This window comes from Thermobia domestica, chromosome 2, assembly GCF_964235325.1.
Source record: "Thermobia domestica chromosome 2, izTheDome1.hap1.1, whole genome shotgun sequence".
Classification (NCBI taxonomy): domain Eukaryota; kingdom Metazoa; phylum Arthropoda; class Insecta; order Zygentoma; family Lepismatidae; genus Thermobia; species Thermobia domestica.
In genome coordinates, this window is record NC_137455.1 from 56360730 (window position 1) to 56383098 (window position 22369).

At 35.8% G+C, this 22369-nt stretch overlaps 1 protein-coding gene across 1 annotated transcript in view; it reads right to left on the minus strand.

Moving 5' to 3' along the window:
- LOC145679014 (fatty acid synthase-like) overlaps positions 1 to 15227 on the minus strand; it is a 177654-nt gene extending 162427 nt beyond the window's left edge. Inside the window, exons 1-4 of the mRNA XM_081749614.1 lie at positions 15059 to 15227; positions 13547 to 13699; positions 7055 to 7231; positions 3802 to 4002 (exon numbers count right to left, since the gene is read on the minus strand). Coding sequence (XP_081605740.1) covers positions 3802 to 4002; positions 7055 to 7231; positions 13547 to 13699; positions 15059 to 15227 — 700 coding nt within the window. The remainder of the gene's footprint in view (positions 1 to 3801; positions 4003 to 7054; positions 7232 to 13546; positions 13700 to 15058) is intronic.
- Between the last annotated feature and the right edge of the window lie 7142 nt (positions 15228 to 22369).

A 22369-nucleotide genomic window follows, 5' to 3' on the forward strand; every position in this document is an offset into this window, starting at 1 on the left:
TCAGACGGTACGACTCACGTGTCTCCGGGATTTTTTGGTCTAAATATCCCTTTTTTCAACTTTTGCCCCTCTGGACCCCCCTGTTTTAACGCAGAAATCTAAAAAATCTGTTAAATACTACTTGGTGAACTGAATGTTTGTGCACGATTTCAATCTTCTAGGTGCAAAAATAAGCCCGCAAAAAAAAAAAAAAAAAAAAAAAAAAAAACGAAAATGTCCAATATTCCCCTATACAGAATTATATTTTGATAAAAATTCCCTGAGACATCCCTAATTACCCTAGGGTCATGTTTCGCCCATCATTCTCTTCAGAATAGAACTGTCTTTCAGACGGTACGACTCACGTGTCTCCATCATGTATCTAAGGCGGGAAAATCCCGAAGAAAGGGATTTTTTGGTAAAAATATCCCTTTTTTCAACTCTTTGCCCCTCTGGAACCCCCCTGTTTTAATGCAGAAATCTGAAAAAAATCTGGTAAATACTACTTGGTGGACTGAATGTTTGTGCAAAATTTTAATCTTCTACGTGCAAAAATAAGCCCGCCAAAAAATAATGAACATAGGCTTAATAAGAGAAAATATATATTTTAAAATTATGACGTCATCACCTCCTATGTCTCGACGCAGGAAGGTGTGAAACCTTACGTAAGGTCTTCTACAATGCCTCTGGACTTAAACAAAACGGACGAAAAAGCTCAAATAGAAGAGTTATAACGCAATGTACCATGAAACACCCGTATGGTACAAATTGTACCATAGGACCCCCAAAGGGTTGCAGAAAACAGCTATCAATACCCTTCTTACCCTACAGTAGTGAATGTTAAAAGAGGAAGTGGTTCATGTCTTCTCCTTTCGATTTAAATAGGGTGTTAAGAGAGATGTCCCTATTCTTAGAACGTTAAATCGATTTGGGAATACTGCCTCTTGCTATCTATTACCGTTTTAATCTCTCTTGATCAACGTTGAAACAGGAAGTGATTGATTTGTGCCATTTCCGGCTTGAATATCATTTCCATCGTCGAGCTCGATCCCTAGCTTTTGACTCTCTATGTCTTCGCCAAAATTCATCCTAATTTGATTCCTGAGATCCCTGTGTCTCTTGGACGGCCGGACACAGGGACACAGTTAGAGGAATATATAAAGGAGTTTTGGGAAACAAAATTTCTTTAAAAATTAAGACGATTATACCTAGGTACTTATTATTTAGCTTCCATGTAAAGTTGCGGACGGCGCAGTGGCTCAGTGGTAGAGCATTCACCTACGGTGCGTGGGGTCCCTGGTTCGATCCCAGCTCGCGCCGTGTGGACTTTATGGTGGGCAAACACCGTGATCGTGGGTTTTCTCGGGGTTCTTCCGTTTCCTCCAACTTTCTTCATTCCACCATATCCCTCATCATCACCTGACCGGCATAACCGTGGGATGTAAAACTTAAAGATTTCATTTCATTTTTTTTTTCATATAAAGTTTTAGCTCCAAAAAATTTCAGGATAGGATTTTTCAGAAAGTACCCACGCCATTTCAAAGAATTTAATATTTTTGAATAAAAGAGAGAGAAACTTTTAAAACGATACATTATATGAATTATATTCCTGTTTCAGATTTTTAAGTTACCGCAGCAAGAGAATGTTGGGTTGTGTTTAACATATTTATTGACACACAACAAACAGAAAATTGAACAGGTTGCAGCATTTGGCAAAGGATGTGGATAGTAGAATTTATGTGTGAAATAAGATGCGTTCAGACCCACTTTTGTTCGTTTTATACATTTTTCAACTTTTAGATCTCTAACTGAAGCTTCTTTCTGTTCTTAAAAGGTTTATATCCATATATTATAAGTAACTCCATAATCTAAAACATTGTATAAACTTTTCCATGGACTTAGGCGTTCCCTACAGACTTTACGTCTCTTTTTCTCAGAATTTTGGTGATTGGACTTAATTTCCTTGTGCTCCGAACAACCCATATAGAGTAATTTTGGGGGAAGTGAACATAGTAAGCATGAAAGTGAGAAAGTCTTACACAGGAATAGTAGCAAGACTGATTAACAATTATATATGAATAGGATAGACCTTCTGCATTCTGAAAATACAAGAATGGTTCATATCGTGTCTGAAGTAACGTGCAAAGAAAGAAATGAACCATAAAAGGTAAATTATTCACTGCACCTCACTCGTGGGAATGAAGTGAATATACATATGGGGTGAAGTGCTGAGAAGAAGTGTCCTCGACACAATGCAAATAACAAGATATGCACTGCTATGTACTGAATATACAGCTAACGAAAAACACCTACATGATATAAAGGTATATACATCAGCTACTGTAGTAGAAATGCTTAAGAAGAAAGTGGCTGCAAGTAGTTCGAATCTCACGTTAAACTGTAGGTCCCGTCCTTAGGACGTCATCATCCTCCCATTGAAGGCAATAACAAACCACTATGGGTTCACCCAGACCAGAGGTCAAAGACCTATCTTCGGACAGAACACTACATCATAATGATTAATAGGACTATTCATATCACCCCAAAATATGTTAGTCATTTCACCCTACCTCGTCGTCTTTTCTCAAAACATGTTAGCTTTATGTTATTAATATATTGAGGCACATTTATATACATGCGTACCTAATAATCGCCTCAAGCTGCTGTGGAAGTATTGGGTACAACACGATTACTTCAGGAAAGAAATGCCCTAGTTTCTTATTGTTCCATATTACAATAGCCAGTAGCGTACGCAGAAATTTATTTCGGGGGGTCCAAACTCAATATGAAGGTATTTTATATTAAAATCCCTAAAATTGCCCCTAAAATTAGGATAAATTTACACAAAATTCGAAATTTCGGAGGAGGTCCGGACCCACCCCCTGCGTCCGTCCCTGACAATAGCAACAAAAAAGGCTAGAAATCTACTCATCTCCCTGCTGTCCGTGCTCGCTCCATTCAATAATTCGGCCCCAGACTCAATACTGCACACATACGGGCTGTGCAAGGTAGGGCTGTTCCTAATTCCGGAATTCCGGAATGTTTCGGAACGGAAATTCCAATTCCGGAATCGGAAAACAGTTTTAAGACGTTCCGGAATTCCGGAATTTCGGAACATTCCGGAATTTCGAAACGTTCCGGAATTCCGAGATTCCGGAATTCCGGAACATTCCGGAATTAGATGAATTCCGAATTCCGGAATACGAAATCGAATTCCGAACACCCCTAGTGCAAGGTCAGCGCTGATCATGCTTTGTTTCCACATATCATTAACCTTAACTCTATTCACTTCCCCCTATGGTCATTTCCCCCGAATTACTCTATACATACATTATATATCGTCGTATGAGAACCAGACGAACGTAACTCCAATAATAGGATTTTTGATTGCTTGGATTATGAAAATAGTTCTAACAGCCCCACTTGGTGTCATTTGAGTGTTATTAAACCTTACTTTGTCATGAATTGTCGACTATGCAATAATGTGTTAACCATCTTATTTAAACAACATTTATTTGAAGAAAAAAAAATAACTTTTCTCTCTCCCGTAAACCTACGAAAATGGAGTTACGTTCTTCCGGTTTTCATATGACGATATGGTATACTACACTATAACATTACGTATAGGTATATGTCTATAGGTATTACGTATAGGTATATGCCTAGGCAACTGGCTAAGATCTTACATCTTGTTTGCTTCTTTTTCTATCATTTCTTTATGTGTATTTCTTTCTTCTCCTACAGACACATGCATTAGAACAATATGTATGACTGAAAACTTTAGCCTATATGCTTGTAAATCTCAGATTTGCATTCACATACCTGAGTCATCAAAGGTTTTCGAGCGACCATCTTCACTGAGTACACCCAAATCAAAGAATCTTTGGGTTATTGACGGAAGTAAAGTGATATTAGTGCCTCCTACAAGTGCAGAATCGCATAGTCCATTCTTTATGCTGGAATATGCTTGATGAATTGCCGTGGCACTACCAGAACAAGCTGAGTCTATTAAAAAGCTTGGTCCTAAAAAAGAATTGTGTAGTCTTAAAAGTGTTATAATTGTTATTGACAAAATGATAAAAATCACTTTGAGATGTTTATTTCTATATACTTTTTTGCATTTAAATAAATTAAAATCAATTTTACTAAACATATGGAGAACATAACCGGTGAACAAAACTCAGATGATCTCAGCTTGAAAATTTGATTTTTGACCGAGCTCGGCTACCAGATATAGACGATGGACCACTAACCCACCAAATTTGGTTCAGATTCGACCAGTAGTTAACAAGAAATAAAACACCACATACAAGGCGATCCGAATCTGTCCCTAGCCGAGTTCGAAAGCCAAATATACGGATTGGAGAACCTGCGGCCTTCAAAGCCATGAAGTGCGGCCTTCTGGGAGTATTGTGAAAAATGCTAAATTATATAAGAAACATGAAATATGCGATAAACCAAGAACACTTGATACGAATGACGAGAATTCAGATCAAAGATGTGTATCTTGAAAGCCAATTAAAGCTCAAAATCTCCATGCTAGAACCTAATATCTCGATGCTTTCTCGACAAAAGCAATCCTAGAAAAGTGCTTTGGAAAGCAAAACGTAAGTGAGTGATAAATTTTCTTACCTTATTGTTTTACATAATATGCTATAGTGCTATACATTTTCACGTAAATTATTAGTGTAACTAACAATTATAAAATAACTACAGAAACTGTTCAAAACCATCTTGTGCGGCCTTCTTGGAAAATGAACATTGTCAATGTGACCTTTAAAACAAGACATATTGCCCAACCTAGCCTTAAACAATGGCCTACTTTACCACCAAATTTCGTTCAGATCCGGCCACTAATTACCGATAAACAAAGTACTTCATACAAGGCGAGCCGTGCATGTACCTGGTCTAGCTCTGTCATCAAATACAGCGATGTTTATTCCTTGAACGATGAAGTAATTGCTCACCAAATTTGATTTAGGCTAGTTCTGGTCGGTAGTTGCGGAGAAATAAAGAACCACACATATATACACACAAATGCACACACATTCACCTGCAGGAAAAGGTTTGTACACCGGAAACTAATTTTTTTTAAAAAATGAACAGTTTCATATGAGGAATAGTACTAACGACTAAAAATTTTAAAAATATAATTCATCTAAGCGTAGTTAAATAGCCTTTTAAAAATGAAGGAGTTCGGCTGGGTTGAAGATGGAACACTGGTTCCTGATCTGCCATATCTAGTCAAATCGCTATCCAATCTTTCTGAAACCAATAACGTGAATTTCACATTGAAACCTCATTTGCTTATTTACAATAAGCAGTTTATACGATTCAATTGGTCTTACGAGCTGTCAAAAACTGCGTAAATTGAATTGCTTAACCTAAGAACTTGCAGACTAAAATTGTAGACAATTGGCAGAGGATTAAAATACATGCATTGGAGACGCATTTTTTTTTAATGTTAAAAGCAAATGATCATTACTGAATCGATGTGTGTGATGGATTATATCCTAGTTCGATTAGAAAGTGCTTACGTGGTTTCCTTTAATACTTCTATTCGATTAGGGCTCGAAAATTCAACTGTCAGCATTTGTATGCATTACATCTATGCAGTGATTATTGTAAAAAATCAGGTATTTTTACTGAAATAGTACTTACACAATTTCTATTACTGATGTATACAGATGGATTGCAATGTTAGAAAGTTCAAAACTTCACTTTCATTACTTTGAGTTCATATATACTAAAATTTCTCACTACGTGTATGAATATCTATTCCCTTGATCTAAATGTGATCTAGATCAAAGACAAAGAAATTCTTGAACCAATCAGATTCTTGTTATAATCACTTTCGTGAGACGATTGACTCGTGTCCTCTCTTTTCTGATGATTTTTAATCACTAGTTCAAAGAAATATGAGATATCAAAACGCAATGCCTTCGCATAATTTTCCGTAATGAGTAGCGCGTTGTTGATATGTTGTTATGTATATTAGACCTTGACTGTTACTTGTGTATGTTTTAAATTGACTGAAGGAAGCCATGAATTTGAGGATAAACAAGCAGCTTTGATCGAGTTCCTGTCCAAAGAGGGTTGCATTCGTTTAGAAATCTATAGGAAACTGACAAATATCTACAGGGACACAGTAGTGCACATAAGCAATATCAGACTTTGGGTAAAGAGGTTCAAAGAAGGAGAAATTGATATTGTAGATAAACCCCCAACCAGGCATCCATCAACATCACTGACGAAGGACAGAGAACCGCCAGGCAGATGAATTGATTTGTGCGGATCGGTGCATCACAATCAAGGAGCTGGCAGCCGTACTTAACGTGCCTTATGGGTTAGCTCAGGCGTTAATCTGTGCTTTAGAATTCCACAAAGTAGATGTTCAGTAAATTCTCAAGGAATTGACCAAGAGCTTCTAACCTCGTTTGAAGTACATCAGAGCTTTTTTAAGGATTGAGTCGCTGAAGATGAAACATTGGCGTATCTGTAACAAGATTTGTTGATAGGGATGGGGTGAAACAGCTGTCAAAACATAGTGCAGACAACAAACTCCAGTTCTATTATCATGGATTTGATACTTGGGTTCAGCGGTGGCGTGCATTGAACTGAACGGTGATTATGTGGAACAGTAGAGATATGTAGAAAAGACTTTAGGTTTCACTATGATAATTGATGCATTATTAAAGATCTGGAATGACAAGAGACGTTACTTTTTGATATCCCCGTAATACTAGTAATAATAATAAAAGTTTACAGGAATGAACAGCTTGCTATTTATGTTTTTGTCCTGTAAAACATTTGTGCTAAGTTTCTTTGTTAATATTAGCAAAGGATGAAAGAGAGAGGTTTGTTTTACAATATAATTTGCAGATAATAAGTGTTATTTCTTATTTAAAGTGATATTGACATAAAAAAGCTAATCGTGACGTGTTTGTGTGTGTTTATATGAGATAAGCTATCCTGAAAATTAAATGAAAATGATTAGTGAAATAATAGAAATGCACTAATGTGCTCATGATTTACTTATACGTTGATGAGAACGAGGTTCATACCAGGTTCATACCTGTTAATCCAAAAAAGAAGGATAATCTGTTGGCCAGCATACACACGCTATTATATGCTAAGTCAATTCCTTTTGGCTCTGCATTGTCCTGAACCATTCTGACCATCTGAGTTTCATTGTAGCACGCTGCTGAAAAAACTCCTACTGGTTTACGCATTAACGATGGTGGGCTTATTCCTATAGAAAGACAAACCGTATTTAAAAAGATATGAACATGTAGAAATATTTACTAGACAAAATAGAATTCCAATACAATAAAACTTCCAATACAATTCAGAAGCAATATTACTAGATAAAATAACAGACATAGCACATAACTCACAACTTTAAAAACTATTACACTACGTGACAATGGTGATGAAAGAAAATTTTCTGCAATTTACAGATGTTGCTGGAAGTCGATCAGCTACCGCTGTGGACGAGTATGAATAGAAATGAAAATAAATAATTAATTTAATATTCAATGAATGTGGCGGAATGAGAATGTGGGAAATAACGAAAGAATGCCAAAAATTTCTACTCACTACGATGTTGTCCATATTACTATTAAGGAGCTTAAAAAATAAAGCCTCTACAAATATTTTCCCCAGGGCCAAAAATAATTGTTCTCTTTCTACTTTAATGTCCAACAATTGTATACCGAGGCTAAGGGAGACAAAATTATGATAATGAATGAGATAGTAGAATGAAGAATGTAGGATGAAAATTACCGATCTCACTCATTTTTATCGGATTTTTAGTGATTTTTTGTAACCAGATCTAGTAACTTTTTGTACTCTTAGAGGTCCCCTTTTCTATGCTGGAAAAAGAGTATGGGGGCGTACTCGTTCTCTTTTATGACCATTGTTTCAATTCCTATTTAGGATTACACATTTCCCAACCTCTATTTAACATAGCAAAGATTACGTATTTTCCAATCCCTATTTAATATAGCAGAGATTACACGGTAAAGGAGTATTACATCATTTTTCAACCTCTAGCATAGCATAGATTGCACAATAAAAAGGTTAGAAGAAAGGGTCATGAAAGAGTACAAAAAGTTACTAGATCTGGTTACAAAAAATCACTAAAAATCCGATAAAAATTGAGCCAGATCGGTAATTTTCATTCTATTATTGAAGAGAGTGGAAGATAACGGAAGAACCCGAAAAAACTCACGCAGACGACGTTTGCCCACCACAAAGTCTATTTGGCATTCAGTAATTGTAATTTTAGTATCATGTAAAGTTAGCAAGACAATGAGCACCATCCAGCTATATCACAATATTATTAAACATTTATTACAGTATAAATATAAGGGAAAAGAATTTAACTGTATATCTTCACGTACATAAACTAGTTTACAGCTTATTATTTAAGTAAAAGAGAAACCTACGAAATACTGTATATGTTCAATCATAATCTAAGTTAAGAAGAAGTTTTTGAAAATAAGATAAAAATAAAAACTGTTAGTTTCCAGCCAGTGACCATCTTTCTGCTTCCTTTCGCATCTTGTAAATGCTTCGATTTTCATATACAAAGGACGTTCAAGTCAATCTGGGATTTTTTTTTTTTTTTTTGCAGGTTTAACATTAAATCTACTGTGGGGGTATTGCATGCATCAGGAATCAACAACTGTGTCCTGTTACTAGCAGGCAGTGCCCTTTTTGCACGCTAGTCCGGTGATAGTTATTCAAGATGGCAGACAAGAATGTAAACGTGTACACGGAACTGCGTGTGGTGATGAACTTTTTAGTGATGAAGAAGGGCATAAAACCAGCTAAAATTTAAAGAAGACTTCAGTCACAATGCGGTGGTGAGTCATTCAGCCCCAGAAATACATTTTAATGGTGCAAGCGCTTCAAATATGACCCTACGTCTATCACTGTCGATCTCAATGGTAGTGGATCCCAGCCCACAATAGTCATTCCTGGGAACGTTCAGCGCGTTGAACAGGTTCTCATTGGCAATAGTCCCTGTTGTGAAATTGCAAAGCCATGTAATCTTTCGTTTTTGAACAGTAAACACAATAATTTATGGCCATTTACGGTTCCGGAAAGTAAGCATGCTTGTTTCCGCTTTAGACTGGCACAGAAGAATTAAAATCTGCACTGAATTACCGCATTCCCTTATAGTTTGGACTTAGCGCCAAGTGCTTTTCACCTATTTGGACCCCTATGATAATTTCTAAGGTCTACTTTTCCACAGTAATGATGAAATGAAGCAGATTGCCCTAGAATAGTTCCAATATACTGACAAATCTTTCTATGTCGAAGTCTTCCTAACATTGTTTACACCCTGGGATAAGTACATAACTGTAGCAGGGGGTTAAGTGGAAATACGGTTTCCACGCCTTGAATTTTGTTCTTATATTACTTTTCGGGATTTCCAACTTGAAACATTGCCACATAAAGTTAGCCGTGTGATACGCATGGGTTCTCTTCTCCCCCTCCCCATGTTGTGGGGCTGAGTTTGGATTTAAACGGCATCGTAAGTGTTACTGTTAATCCCAGTGACCCCCAAAACTATGGATTCAACATTAATATCGGTCATTTTCGATAATTTATACATATATATCCCCCTGCCCTAAGTTGCACCATCAAAGTGAATAGATAAAAACAGTCCCAGGTACGAATTATCGTCTATGTTGAAAATTTGATCGAGATCGGTCGGGTGGTTTAAGTGTTATAAAGTCACAAACATAATCACTGTCATTTTTGTATATGTATAGATTTCAAATCTTTATTTTAAACGGAAACTTACAATACTAAATTTAATAATCAGTATTACAAACTAAGAACGCTATAATATCACAAACGGGGCGCGGTGGCTCAGTGGTAGAGCGTTCATCTCTGGTGCTTGGGGTCACGGGTTCGATCCCAGCCCCCGCCAAGTGAACTTTGTGGTGGACAAACACCGTGCTCGTGGGTTTTCTCGGGGTTCTCCCGTTTCCTCCCACTTTCTTCATTTCACTCATCTCTCATTATCACCGTCTCCTTTAGCCTAACCGGCATAGCCGTGGACGTAAAACTTAAAGATTTCATTTCATTTTTAATATCACAAACATCCATATTTTGGAGCCTTCTATAACAGTAATACTGAAAGTAAGACGAACATTACATTGCACAACCAAAATATCTTAATGCCAAATATAATAATCATGTTGTGACGTATTTCGAATAAATTGGACAGTTTCAAAGAACTGAAAATTCGACTTTTTCTTCCGAAGACTTTAATTTGAAAAAGCGCTTAGATAAATATTACATCCAATCACAAAGATGGTTTCCAAACGATGTAAAGACCATAATACCATACACAGCAATAAATTATTTCAAAACTTTCGGAGATATGGAAAACATGGATATACAATACAGTATATTGCTTTTCTACTCTAAATGTCGTATTTGTGGAAAATTTTGAGAACTATCATTGCTTTCAATTGCTTGCGTAACATTTCAGCAACAAGTTTTTGTAGTTATATTAATTACGATATTTTCTGACATTTACATAATTAAAGTGGCCTTCCAAACTTTACCTATGTATATCGTATCTCCGGAACGGTTTGAGATATACAATTGCTGTAAACGGGACTGTGATCTTAATTTTGTTTATTAAAGCTATCTACGTAATTAGATGTGATACTAATCTAACCAGATATTCGAAATAAAACATGGAGAGAAGAATAGAAATGATAGACAGTGATGATAAGAACAGAAAAGAAAGCATAGAGCAGTTCTATAGTTTATTAGTGCAGAATGGGTATAGCGAAGATAGATTGAAGAAGAATGGCAAGAAAGAAGAGGGAGGAAGGGAAAAGAAAGAAAAGGCAGAGAAACTGAAAAGGAAAGAGGGATTGGAATAGAAAGTAGAGGAGGAAAAGGGAAGTCCTGGAGAACTTATTGAAAAGAGGAGGGGTAAGAAGTTGCACAAAAGGGAATAGAATAATGTTAGATTTACTGAAAAGGAAGCAAAGAAAGGAAACAGAGATTAAACTAAGTGATGGAGTTGTATTAAATGCAAAGAATGTGCTATGAGTTATATAGGAGAAACAAGAATGAAGTTCGAGGAAAGGATTAAACAAGGACGATGTTAGATTAAAGAGGGATAGTAACGCAACATATGAACATATGAAGGAGACAGGACACGAAACAGCCTGGGAAGGTGTAGAGGTGCTGGAAAGGAAGAGAAGAAGCATTGCAAGAAAATGGAAAGAAGCGGAATGGGTACGAAAGGAAGAAAACAAGAAACTTATGAACTGGAATAGTGTATACATAATGTACGGAGAAGGTTATTGGATAAAGCAGAAAAGGAAAGAAAAAGAGGTAAGACAGGTGTACTGAATAGTAGATAGCCAATTAAAGTTTAAAGTTCTCAAAAGTGAAAGTTGTTTATTAAAATAACAAAGGTGTGGAAATTAGAAGGTTAAGCTTTCAAGTGAAAGTTGTAACATTAAAAGTTGTAACATATCTAAAATTAAGCTGTAATTTTAGAAATCGTATTTCATTATGTGCCCGATGATGGCAAAGCTATTTTGCCTAAACTGTAATGCTATTAATTATTAGATAGTGTATTCTTTGGTCAGAATTTGTCTTTTATTTTATGAAACAAGTTCCAAAGCTACAATGAGTGGTAATGATATTAAAAAAAAAACATATATTAAAATTGGCAACACCGTTAGTCTAGTGGTATTGCAGACTGTCAAACAATTTCCCCTGTCGATATTTGCATGGTACAAACTTCTCAATTTATCATATATTAGTTTAAAAACTACTATGGCGATTAAGATAACTGGTCCACCTTACGTATCTATGAAACAATTCGAATTTAGTTTGAAACACTTGTACTTTCACCAGTAAATTAGGAAGCTCTTTTTAATATTTAGTTGTACGATGTATATATAAAGAGTGAACCAGTTATCATGAAATGTTTTAGTAACTTCAAAATTAAAAGATAAATGTTACCAAAAATGTACAATGCAAAATTTGGAAAGGGGAACATTATTTGACATACTCTCAAACACTACCAGACTAGCAGTGTTGGAAATCCATTATCAAGTTATAGTGTATGTTTTCACATAGCACTACTTCAGGTTACTACATATTTCAAATCTACATATTAAGACGTAAACTTACAATAGCACATTTAAATCTAAGGACGGTACAATATCACAAACATTTAAATTTTTATTTCTCTACAACAGTAATAAACCAAGTGAGATAAGGAGAGGGGTCATTGTGCACACCCAAAGCATCTTAGTGTCGAATACTATGATCATGATATGATATCTTTGCAATAAATAGGAACAAAGTTACAATAAATTAAAAAATTGACTTTTTGAAAGATTTTATTTTGAAGAAATGTTAGACGAGTATCACATTCAATTATGTAAATTATTTTCAATAAACGTAAATATTATAATGCCATTCAGTGAGATTTGATATCTCTTAAGTCCCGGAGATGTGATAAACATTCTTAAAATTTGTAACACTGCTTAAATTACTAGAAACTTGTAATTACCCCCAAATTATTGCTGTAGTATATAGATGGAAAGAAAATCAATAATCGTTATAAAACATTTTCCAAAAGTAAGTAATTTTAAGTAGTGTTTTGCTCTCTATCCATGTGTTTCATACGTCCGAAACTGTTTGAGATATCAAATTTCTGCAAACATATTATGATCTTTACGTCTGTTAAACTTGTTATACATAATCAAATATTCTATTAAATATTGTATCAAATGTTTCAGCAAAGTGGAATTTGAACGTGTACGATATCAAGTTGTATGCAACTTTTGGGTTGGTTACAACATTTGATACAACTCTTCTAACATGAAACATGTTCTATTCCTATCCAACATTGCATCGAAGAAAACAAACGAAAATCACTATGCGGTTACAAGACAAATGTAACAATTGAATGAAGAAATGCAAACAAATGAGCAACAAAATTAAGTTTTGTATTTTATCGTTTATAGTGCGTGTGAAAGTTTTAGCCAACTTATTTGACCAAATGAATGCCACAAGTAAGTTTCGTATAGCATTTGGTGGAAAACTATGACCATGTAATGGACTTTAAAGATTATCTATTTGAATAGATCTTATTCTTATCTAGGTACTTTTTCTAAATAAATCTTTTTTCTTTTAAATTTTCATTGTAAATTGTAATTTCATTGTAAATTTTAGTTTACGAGTAACGATGTAGGTTTCAAATATGTAATATCCTGATATAATGCTATTTGAAGAAATAGCTATGAAGTTTTAGTTCTGGAAAGAAGACAAAAATGGCATTTCTGTAATTTTGAACATGTTTCTACAGTTATATGAAACCGATTCCAGTTTCGATTGAAATATCCGTACTTTCATCTGTAGACAGAAAGTTTTCTATAAATATAATATTAATAGGAAAACAATATTTAACGTAATATATCACAGGTATTCATATAGTATATTGAAATCATATAGTGTAGTATACCAGTGTTGCAGATAAGAGTTGATAAGCAAGAGTAAGTTTTACCTGCATCCATTAAAGCTTCAAATGCTACTTCTTGAATTATTCTCAACTGGGGATCACATCTGTCTGCTTGGTCCTTTGTAAAACCAAAGAAATAAGAATCAAATTTATCCAAATGATTCAGCTTTGCTGATCGTGAAGGCATACCTGGACCACCTGTTTAAGTGGAGAATAATTTGTTTAAATTTCAGCGGTTCAGCATTTTTATTAGAGCTATAAAATAACTACTAGACCACAATTGACACCACTATACGATTCCAACTAAATTTATTAGCACGTTATCGATTGAACAGTTATTAATTTTCCACTTGTATAGTAAATAGCTGTCGCTTTATATTTGTTTCAATGTATAAGCTATGTTGTCAAGTAAAGATTCAAACAAGATTTCTGACAAGAACTCGCTTAAAACATTTTAATTATTTAAAAACACAATATTACTAATAGATTAAAACAATAGCGTCATTTCAGATTTGGCTTGGGAGGGGCAAGACCCCTTGATATATGTAAAATTTCGCGCTTTTCACTGACTTACTACTATTCTAGTGATAAAATTTATATAACTCTCAAACTCAGGGGGGAAATTTCCCTTCCTGCCCCCCTAAATGATGCCCCTGGATTAAAAGACTATCAATATTTTCGAAGCCTAAAAAACAGTGCAGTGTTTTCATTGTTTTTATAAAATCACTCGCACAGCTATCTGAAAGTAGAATAAGAAAAGCTACTACGCGTATAAACACAGAGTACGAATGATATAAAGGCATAATAAATAGTTCAGACTTTTGCACACCTCATACGATACATTACTAACTACATATTAAAATAACTTCATGCCGTAAGCATTGATGGACCATCGATGGGTAACTAGCGACATCTAGCCAAAAATTGGCGGCCCCGCAGCGACGATCCACGGTGGCTCCACTTCCGTTCTGAAAACTATACCACCAGCGGGAGAGACGCGACGAAACGCCAATGAACCACAAAATTACTCCCCAAAGATTTACTACTTAATCCCCCTTACCATTTGATAATTTTGTTTGGACTCTCCGGGAGACCCTGGGACACAACGTTTTCATTCAAACTGTGTATCCCTAAAAATAATTGGATATGTGTGCACCGATTTTTTCATCCACCGAATTGTTGTCATAAATATGGCCCGGGGTCAGACTTTATAGACACCCTGTAATTATGGCACGTGCTCTAATTTCCGTTGCTCTTGCGGACGTTTACACTATCTTGCAGAAAAACGGACACCACTGTTTGCTTCCGAGATGCTAACATTGCACATTCTTTCCTTTTTGTGCGTATTCACCAGTTCGAGTCCAAATACTTTCCTTGTAAGCTGACAGGAGGTTGGAATTTTCTAGATATGCTCACGAGGGAAAGCGTTCATATATCATAGCAATCAATCCTGGAGCTACCTGCAGCCTAAGAATGCGGTAGCTCTATTTAAGAATACAATTAAAACAAGTTAAATTTTAAAGATTGTTGTTCGTTTGAAAGTTAACGATTTCTTACCAGACTTCCATCTTCGTTCATCCTCTGTGACAAGGTCAACCTTGTTATATAGATTGTCACGAAGCTCATTTACATTGTCACTTTCTGGAAATCTTCCTGCTATTCCTGTTATAACAATGTCATCATCATTTATTTCACCTTCATTGCTGAATGATACTGGAGGATCCATTATTTAAATAAAATACTGCTTCATATACTGTGAAGAAAGAAGAAAATAATATATTTGCTGTTAATTTATTACATATAAATATCATCAACACATCTCCATTGTCAACAAAGTCAGTTAAAATTGTTGTATATTCTAGGGCAGGGTTTTTCAACCTGGGGGTCACGAGACGGTTAGACATATTGTTATACATATTGTTAAGACCTCCCCCCGAAAAAAATGGTCTATTAAGCATTTTCAGCAGGTGCAGAGCTGTTTGAAAATCAATTTAAATGAAAGAGGTATGTTATGAAACTAACGAGAATTGTTTATTGAAATACAGAAAAAGACAAATGCAACAAACCTTGCATATTGATATACAATTAAAATTGAAAGCTAATGAGATACCTCAGCAAGGTATTATTTCACTAATGCGGCAATGTCCGGTTTAATCTTCGTGACGCACATTATTAAATCATTTAAAATACTCAATAACTTTTTTTAACAACTGTACAAGACTTTAACCAAAATTAGAAATCACTAATTTTTTTTTATCAAATGACCCCAAATTATGGGAATTATGAAATTGTAAAATTTTCAGACGGCCTTCATTTCAAAACAGTATGACGGATCGGATTCGATATTTGTAATGAACTGACCAAATTTGGTTTTAATCCATTCGCTTTTAGTGAAGCTCTGTATCCAATATATGCAAGTAACGGATTCTACTATTATAGAAATAGATGGATATCCGGAATAGGTATATTAAAATTCCCACACACGCTTATTACAAACCAGAAATAATAAGAGGGGACGCTGGCAAGAGGATGTGATAAAATGGGGGTCGTGATAGGAATTAGGTTGAGAACCACTGTAGGGTGTACCCACGGAGGGGATGCAAATGAGGGACTGCCCCTCAAACGACTTTCTAGCCTACACCCATATGGAATTCGACTGTTAGGTGTTAACTACTGCAAATGAATACATATAATAGAACAATAGAAGTGCCTATTTCTTATATAGGAAATTAGGGTTTAAATTAATATAATGCCGGGAATTTGAATATTGTAAAAAAAACTGTACCTCTTTTTCCCTTTAAGAATTGAAATTGTCGATTATTTGTTCATATAGAATTTCACGCTTCCAACTTAAACGATTACTCACATTAAGAATTTTCTGAATAAAGAACCGAAAATTTTAAAAGTATAATTATCCCTTTTAGGAGCCGAAACTTAAACAATGCTCACATAACGTTTCTCTGTATAAACAACTGGAAATTTGAATTTAATAGTAATTGTTCCCTTTCCACTATTAGAATCTGAATTACCGTAACATGAAGCCTCTTGTTTTTAATTAAGAGTATAAATATCGAGGTCCACTCCTCTAACTTGAGTGAATCCTCAAATTTGGTTGTATTACAATAAAGAGTCGAAATTTGTAAGAAAGAAATTGCTCCCTTTTCTCTATTATTGTAAGAGCGGTATTTTCTAAAATAACTGAAACACAAGTCCAGGTATTAATACAGACCCTGTCCATAAGACCCGTAGGAATTTTGAGGTGGACTAAGTTTCTCTTCAGATCCAAGTAAGACACGTCTCAGTGATGGAAAAAATCTTGGGTGATCATCTGGCAACCCGGGCATAAGTTGGCAAATTGGAAATTCAATATGGCGGCCATGCGAAAATCCCATATTTACCTAAAACACGAATATCTCATCATTAAATGAAGCTAGAAACTTTATTCTTGTACCGAATTCAAGATAATGAACACTGTAATCAAGAAACATTCGTAACGTCGAAACATAGTGCCGCCATTTTTAAATATGGCGGCAGGTTTTTCGAAATTTCGATTTTTTTCGTACACTATTATCATTTATTCGAAGATAACTACGAACTATAAGAGATACCATAAACATACCTGTAATAAACGGGATAGAGCATAATGAGAGCTTTCCAACGTTACCAATATCTTTTCTCTATCTTTAAATTTGACGGAGTTATTGAAATTTTAGTAGCTCAAGGTGTTTGGTTTCAGATTAAATTTAGTAAGATGAAGCCAATCTCCTGATGATTTTCATCCAAAGTAATAATTAAAAATAGGCATCGTCTTATTTTTATGTAGACTGTGCCAGAAAAGTACGACTAAGATCTACTGTAACTTCCAATTACATTGCGAGACACCATTTTTGTAGTTCAGATTAAAAAATGTAAGAGAGCTCCCTCGTGGCTAAGCGGTTAGCGTACGCGCCTTTGGCGTGGGAAAAATGAAATGAAATCTTTGAGTTTTACGTCCCACGGTTATGCCGGTGAGGCTAAAGGAGACGGTGATGATGAGAGATGAGTGAAATGGTGGAATGAAGAAAGTGGGAGGAAACGGGAGAACCCCGAGAAAACCCACGAGCACGGTGTTTGTCCACCACAAAGTTCACTTGGCGGGGGCTGGGATCGAACCCGGGACCCCAAGCACCAGAGGTGAACGCTCTACCACTGAGCCACCGCGCCCCCTCCTTTGGCGTGGGAGACCCGGGTTCGATTCCCTTCGGGAGCTCATGTGGTTCGGATTCCACGTTAATCAGTAGGTCCACGTCTCATATAGCCTCGCTGCTGAAAAGGGATGCTAAACTAAAATCACCTCACATCACCTTAAAAAGGTAAGAACATTCTTCGTTATTTTTTGACACGCCCTTTTAAAATTTATGGTTTCGTTGGAAGTAACACTGGTTTGGTAGTAATGAATGGGGTTTACGTTAGTATATAACATTTTAAGGAGGTGTGTGTGTGTGTGTGTGCAGGGTGCGAAATGTGCGGAGAAATGAGGGGAAAAAGTTACTTTTCAAATGGAAATAAAGGGAATTTAAGTAAATTTCTCTTTTTCGTGACCTCAAGTGGGGGGAAAATCCATTTCAACCCTCCCGTGGTTTCGAATCTGTGTGTGTGTGTGGGGGGGGGGGGGTAATATTATGAACTCTCACAAAATGATGCTGTGTAAAAGTTAGTAACATTTTGTCCTGAGGGTTGCAAACATTGGTGAGTAATGTTTACACGAGGATGATAGTGCAAAGAGTGTTTATCTGCTAAATGTGTGTAAATAGTGGGTAAATACTTTAAATTTATAAATTTCGAGTTGAACAGGTAGTTTATTTAAGTCAGTGGAATGGCTTTTTTGATATATTTTCTGCGTGTTGTAAAAGAAATAAGTTTTTCAAATGAAAGTAATCAAGTTTCGTTTTGATTACATGGACGATTGTTGTTCTTACTCCAAAGCCTTTGTCTCAATGTTTGCAACAAGCAGTGTTGCAAAATCTTGGTTTATATTACTAACTAAGGAACTTCTTTAATAATTTTATCACTATTCAATACGGGACATTATTGTAATTAAATCCGCATCTTAATTAAAACATTCCTTGAATTTTCACCTACCAAAGTAATTTTTAAACGCGTGATTTTGGTGTAATGTTCAAGTATTTAACCCACCTACACGTTAAATGTAGGCATTGATATTTTGTTTCTTTTTTTTTCAGTACTCAGCTGACCCATTTATTGAAATGAATGATGATGAACATCCTATTGGCCTACAATTAGGCCGTGGAAGCGGAAGCCGAGCAGAAGTGGATGGTTCCAAATGCATCATATGCCAAAAGCTTAAGAATAAAGAGAAAACCACAACTACAATAGAAGGAAAACAAAAAGTCTTGGATGCAGCTGAAATATGGCAAGATGAGACCTTCCAGCGAATCAGTGTCCTTGGACGAGATTTTGAGTTTAAATATCATTGTTCAAATAAGTGTTACAAAAATTATACTCATAAAAATCGTTTGCTGAAGAAGAAGCGAGAGAACGAAGCCAATCTGCAAGTTGAACCAAAGGAAGACGTCATGGAAGATTCGTCAACATCAAGATATAAAAGATTAAGAGGGGACGTACTGTCTCGTAACCCTCCATCTCCTAAGGGAGATTCTGTCAGTCTTCCATGTATTATTTGTGGAAATTTGAAACACAATAATATCAAAGAAAAATATCGAATAAGTGAAACGAATCGTGCTAAATTATTCCTTGCAGCAACTTTGTACTTTCAAGACGACGTGTACACGAGAACTTGTGATCTTGAAGATCAATCCGCTGTATTTGGAGCAGATTTATACTACCACAAACTTTGTTTGGAAGCGTACCTTCAAAAATATAAAAAGCATAGTCAACAAAAAGAGAATCAACCCCCCAAAAAAGTCAATTAATGGAGGATAGTCGACTACTTTTTCAGAACATTTTAAATAATGGCTATGGCCTAACCCTTTCTGAGATTTGTGATTATGCCAACAAGCAGGCTGGAGAGAATTTAATTACTAACAAAGAGGTCAAACTATACATGAAAAATATATTTGGTGATACTATTAAATTTTGCCAACCACTACAAAGAAACCAGTCCCAACTTGTTTATTCATCAAACCTCACTATTGATGAAATAGCTGACAAACTACATTCTGTTTCTTCTGTCGGAGAGGCTGGAAAGCTAATTAAAAAATCACTTCTGGAAACAGACTTCAACCTAGACAATTAATTTGGAGATGCGAAACAACTAGAAAAATCATGGAAGACAACACCTATTCCCCAACCGCTAATTGACTTTTTCTCTCATGTATACAATGTGGATAAATTGACACTGTTTTCTCACATCAATGATAACAGTCAAGCATTTATGAGCTCAGACGAAGAAGAAGCAGAATGCAGTGAAATTAAAGACAACAACGATAGAAGAGAAACTCCTATAACAAATCGAGTTAAAGTCCTTTTCCAGATAATGTTTTATAATGTTCATAAGGGAAAAAGGAAAACCCCTTTGCATTTAATGACTGGCCATTCAATTCATGAAACATGTAAGAACAAACAGCTGATAACATTATTCAATAAAGCTGGGTTGTCAGTCAGCTATAATGAAGTTATGGAATCTCGTCATAATCTTGCACAATACACTATGATGGCATGCTCACAGAACCTTGCACTTCCAAGTCATTTTGTCAGTAGTAACTTTACTGTAGGTGCTATGGATAACTTTGACCACGAAGAGGCAAGCCTTTCCGGTCTACAGGGTACGCATGATACTGTTATGGTATTATTCCAGAAAACTCCAAGTGTAAATCCTAGTAAGCCACCACTATCTGAAGTAGCTCTTAACAAACTCAGAAAACGAACTGGTGTCCTTTTACCATGTCAACAAATTAGAGATTACCAGAAACCATCAACACCGCTGAACATTCCACAGGATCTTAAAATCATTGAAGATCCTTACACTTTGCCGTGTGATGAGATCAAGAAAGAAGAGGTAGTGATAAGTATGTTGCAAGCTGTTGGAGGATTGACAACCAAAAAAAAAAAAAAAAAACATTGACATGGTCTGGAATTCATGCTGTTATTTTAGAAGCTGATGTTCCACTACAAGAAGTTGGTTTTCTCCCTATTTTGCCTTATCCAGTAACATCTTATGATACTGTATATTCATGTATGAAAAACTTTCAAAGCTTGCTTTCAGTTCTCGATCAACCAGTTCTGCCAATTTCATGTGATGAAGGCGTTTTTCATATTGCAGCAGAAATTCAGTTAGTTTCAAATGAATTTCCAAACCTAGTGCTGCTCTTGGGATCTTTCCATATGACCAAAATTTTACTTTCTTGTATTGGTAAGTACATAAATGGGAGTGGATTAGAAACTGTTCTCATCGAAAATCACGTGTTTGGTGTTAAAGCTGCTGAAAGTGTCCTTCAAGGGAGTAACTATGTAAGGTGACTCAAAGGAGTGTTAATGTTAGCAGAAGTTGTGGAGAGATTAAAGTGGAAAGCATTTTTGCATACTTCTGACGATGATTATCAGTTATCTACAAGAGTTGCAGAAGTTCTTACTGCTATGAATCACTCAACAACAGAAGATGCGCAAGCAAAGTTTAAAGAGCTGATTGCAGCATCATAGGAAGGTTTGGAAGCCTTAAATGTTTTCACTGAAGAGCAGATGAGGATGTCTGAGCAGTGTCAATTCCTTGAGGGGTTCTTACATCTAATAAGTCTTTTAAAGAACCTCATAAGAGCTGACAGAGAAGGTAATTGGAGTCTCTATCTTCAAACACTAAAAGATATCCTTCCAGTTTTTCAGGTATTTGACAGAATAAACTATTTGAGATGGGGTACACTATTCTTTGAGCAAATGCTGAGTCTTGAAACACGCCACCCTGAAATATATAACAAGTTTACACAAGGACATTTTGTTGTAGGAAGGACAAGTGGAAAATTTAACGCCGTGGGTATAGACATGGCTCTCGAACAGACAATAAATCGTTCTCAAAAATCAGCTTGAGGGATTATTGGCCAAACAAAAAGGAAGGAATATATTGCAGAATGCGAGCTTGCTTACCATGAAGTACTGCTCATACGAAAAACATTTCAGTCTGTTCTTAATGTTATACCGTGTGATTATGAGTTAAAATGCATCATGAATTAACGGGAAGGCTCAGAAATAAAATGGAAGAAAGCATCCAAAACATGTTCCAGTACATTGAGAGCAGAAAAAATCAGTATATTGTGAATGGCGAAGTGAAGCTTCACAACCTTCTAGCCAATGAGTGTGTCCCGGAATCGAGTGCTAAGAAACTTTTACAATTTTTGATGACTGCCGAAGAAGCTTTTGCCACATTCCGACAGGAAAGGTTTATATCTCGCTCGAAATCACTGATGGCACCCATTCACAGACAAAATCTTCCCACATTTCGAAGTATAACACAACCTAGCATGCAGATGAAAAAGAAAACTGTGAGAAGCGTTATTGAGGATCAATTACTGGTTCAAAGAAAAGTAGAAATTGCCAAGGAGAGAGGATTGTCGATGGCAGAAATTCTTAGTTATGATATTTCACCTTCACCCTTACTAGATGAGAACGGCGCCACTACGAAACCCTCAAAGTCTCAGCTTATGAATATTTTGATAAAATGATTAGATACCACGGCCATAAATTTCCAGAAAAATGATCCTCTCGAAACCTGTGTTGTAGTTGATGTAATGAACCAGTTTCGAAGACTGAAAGTTAAAGGAAATGTCACATTTAAAGACTTGTTCACATCACTTGACACCATTGTAAATAATGCCTGCAAATTCAGCCGTGTCGACTATGTGTTTGATAGCTATCTTC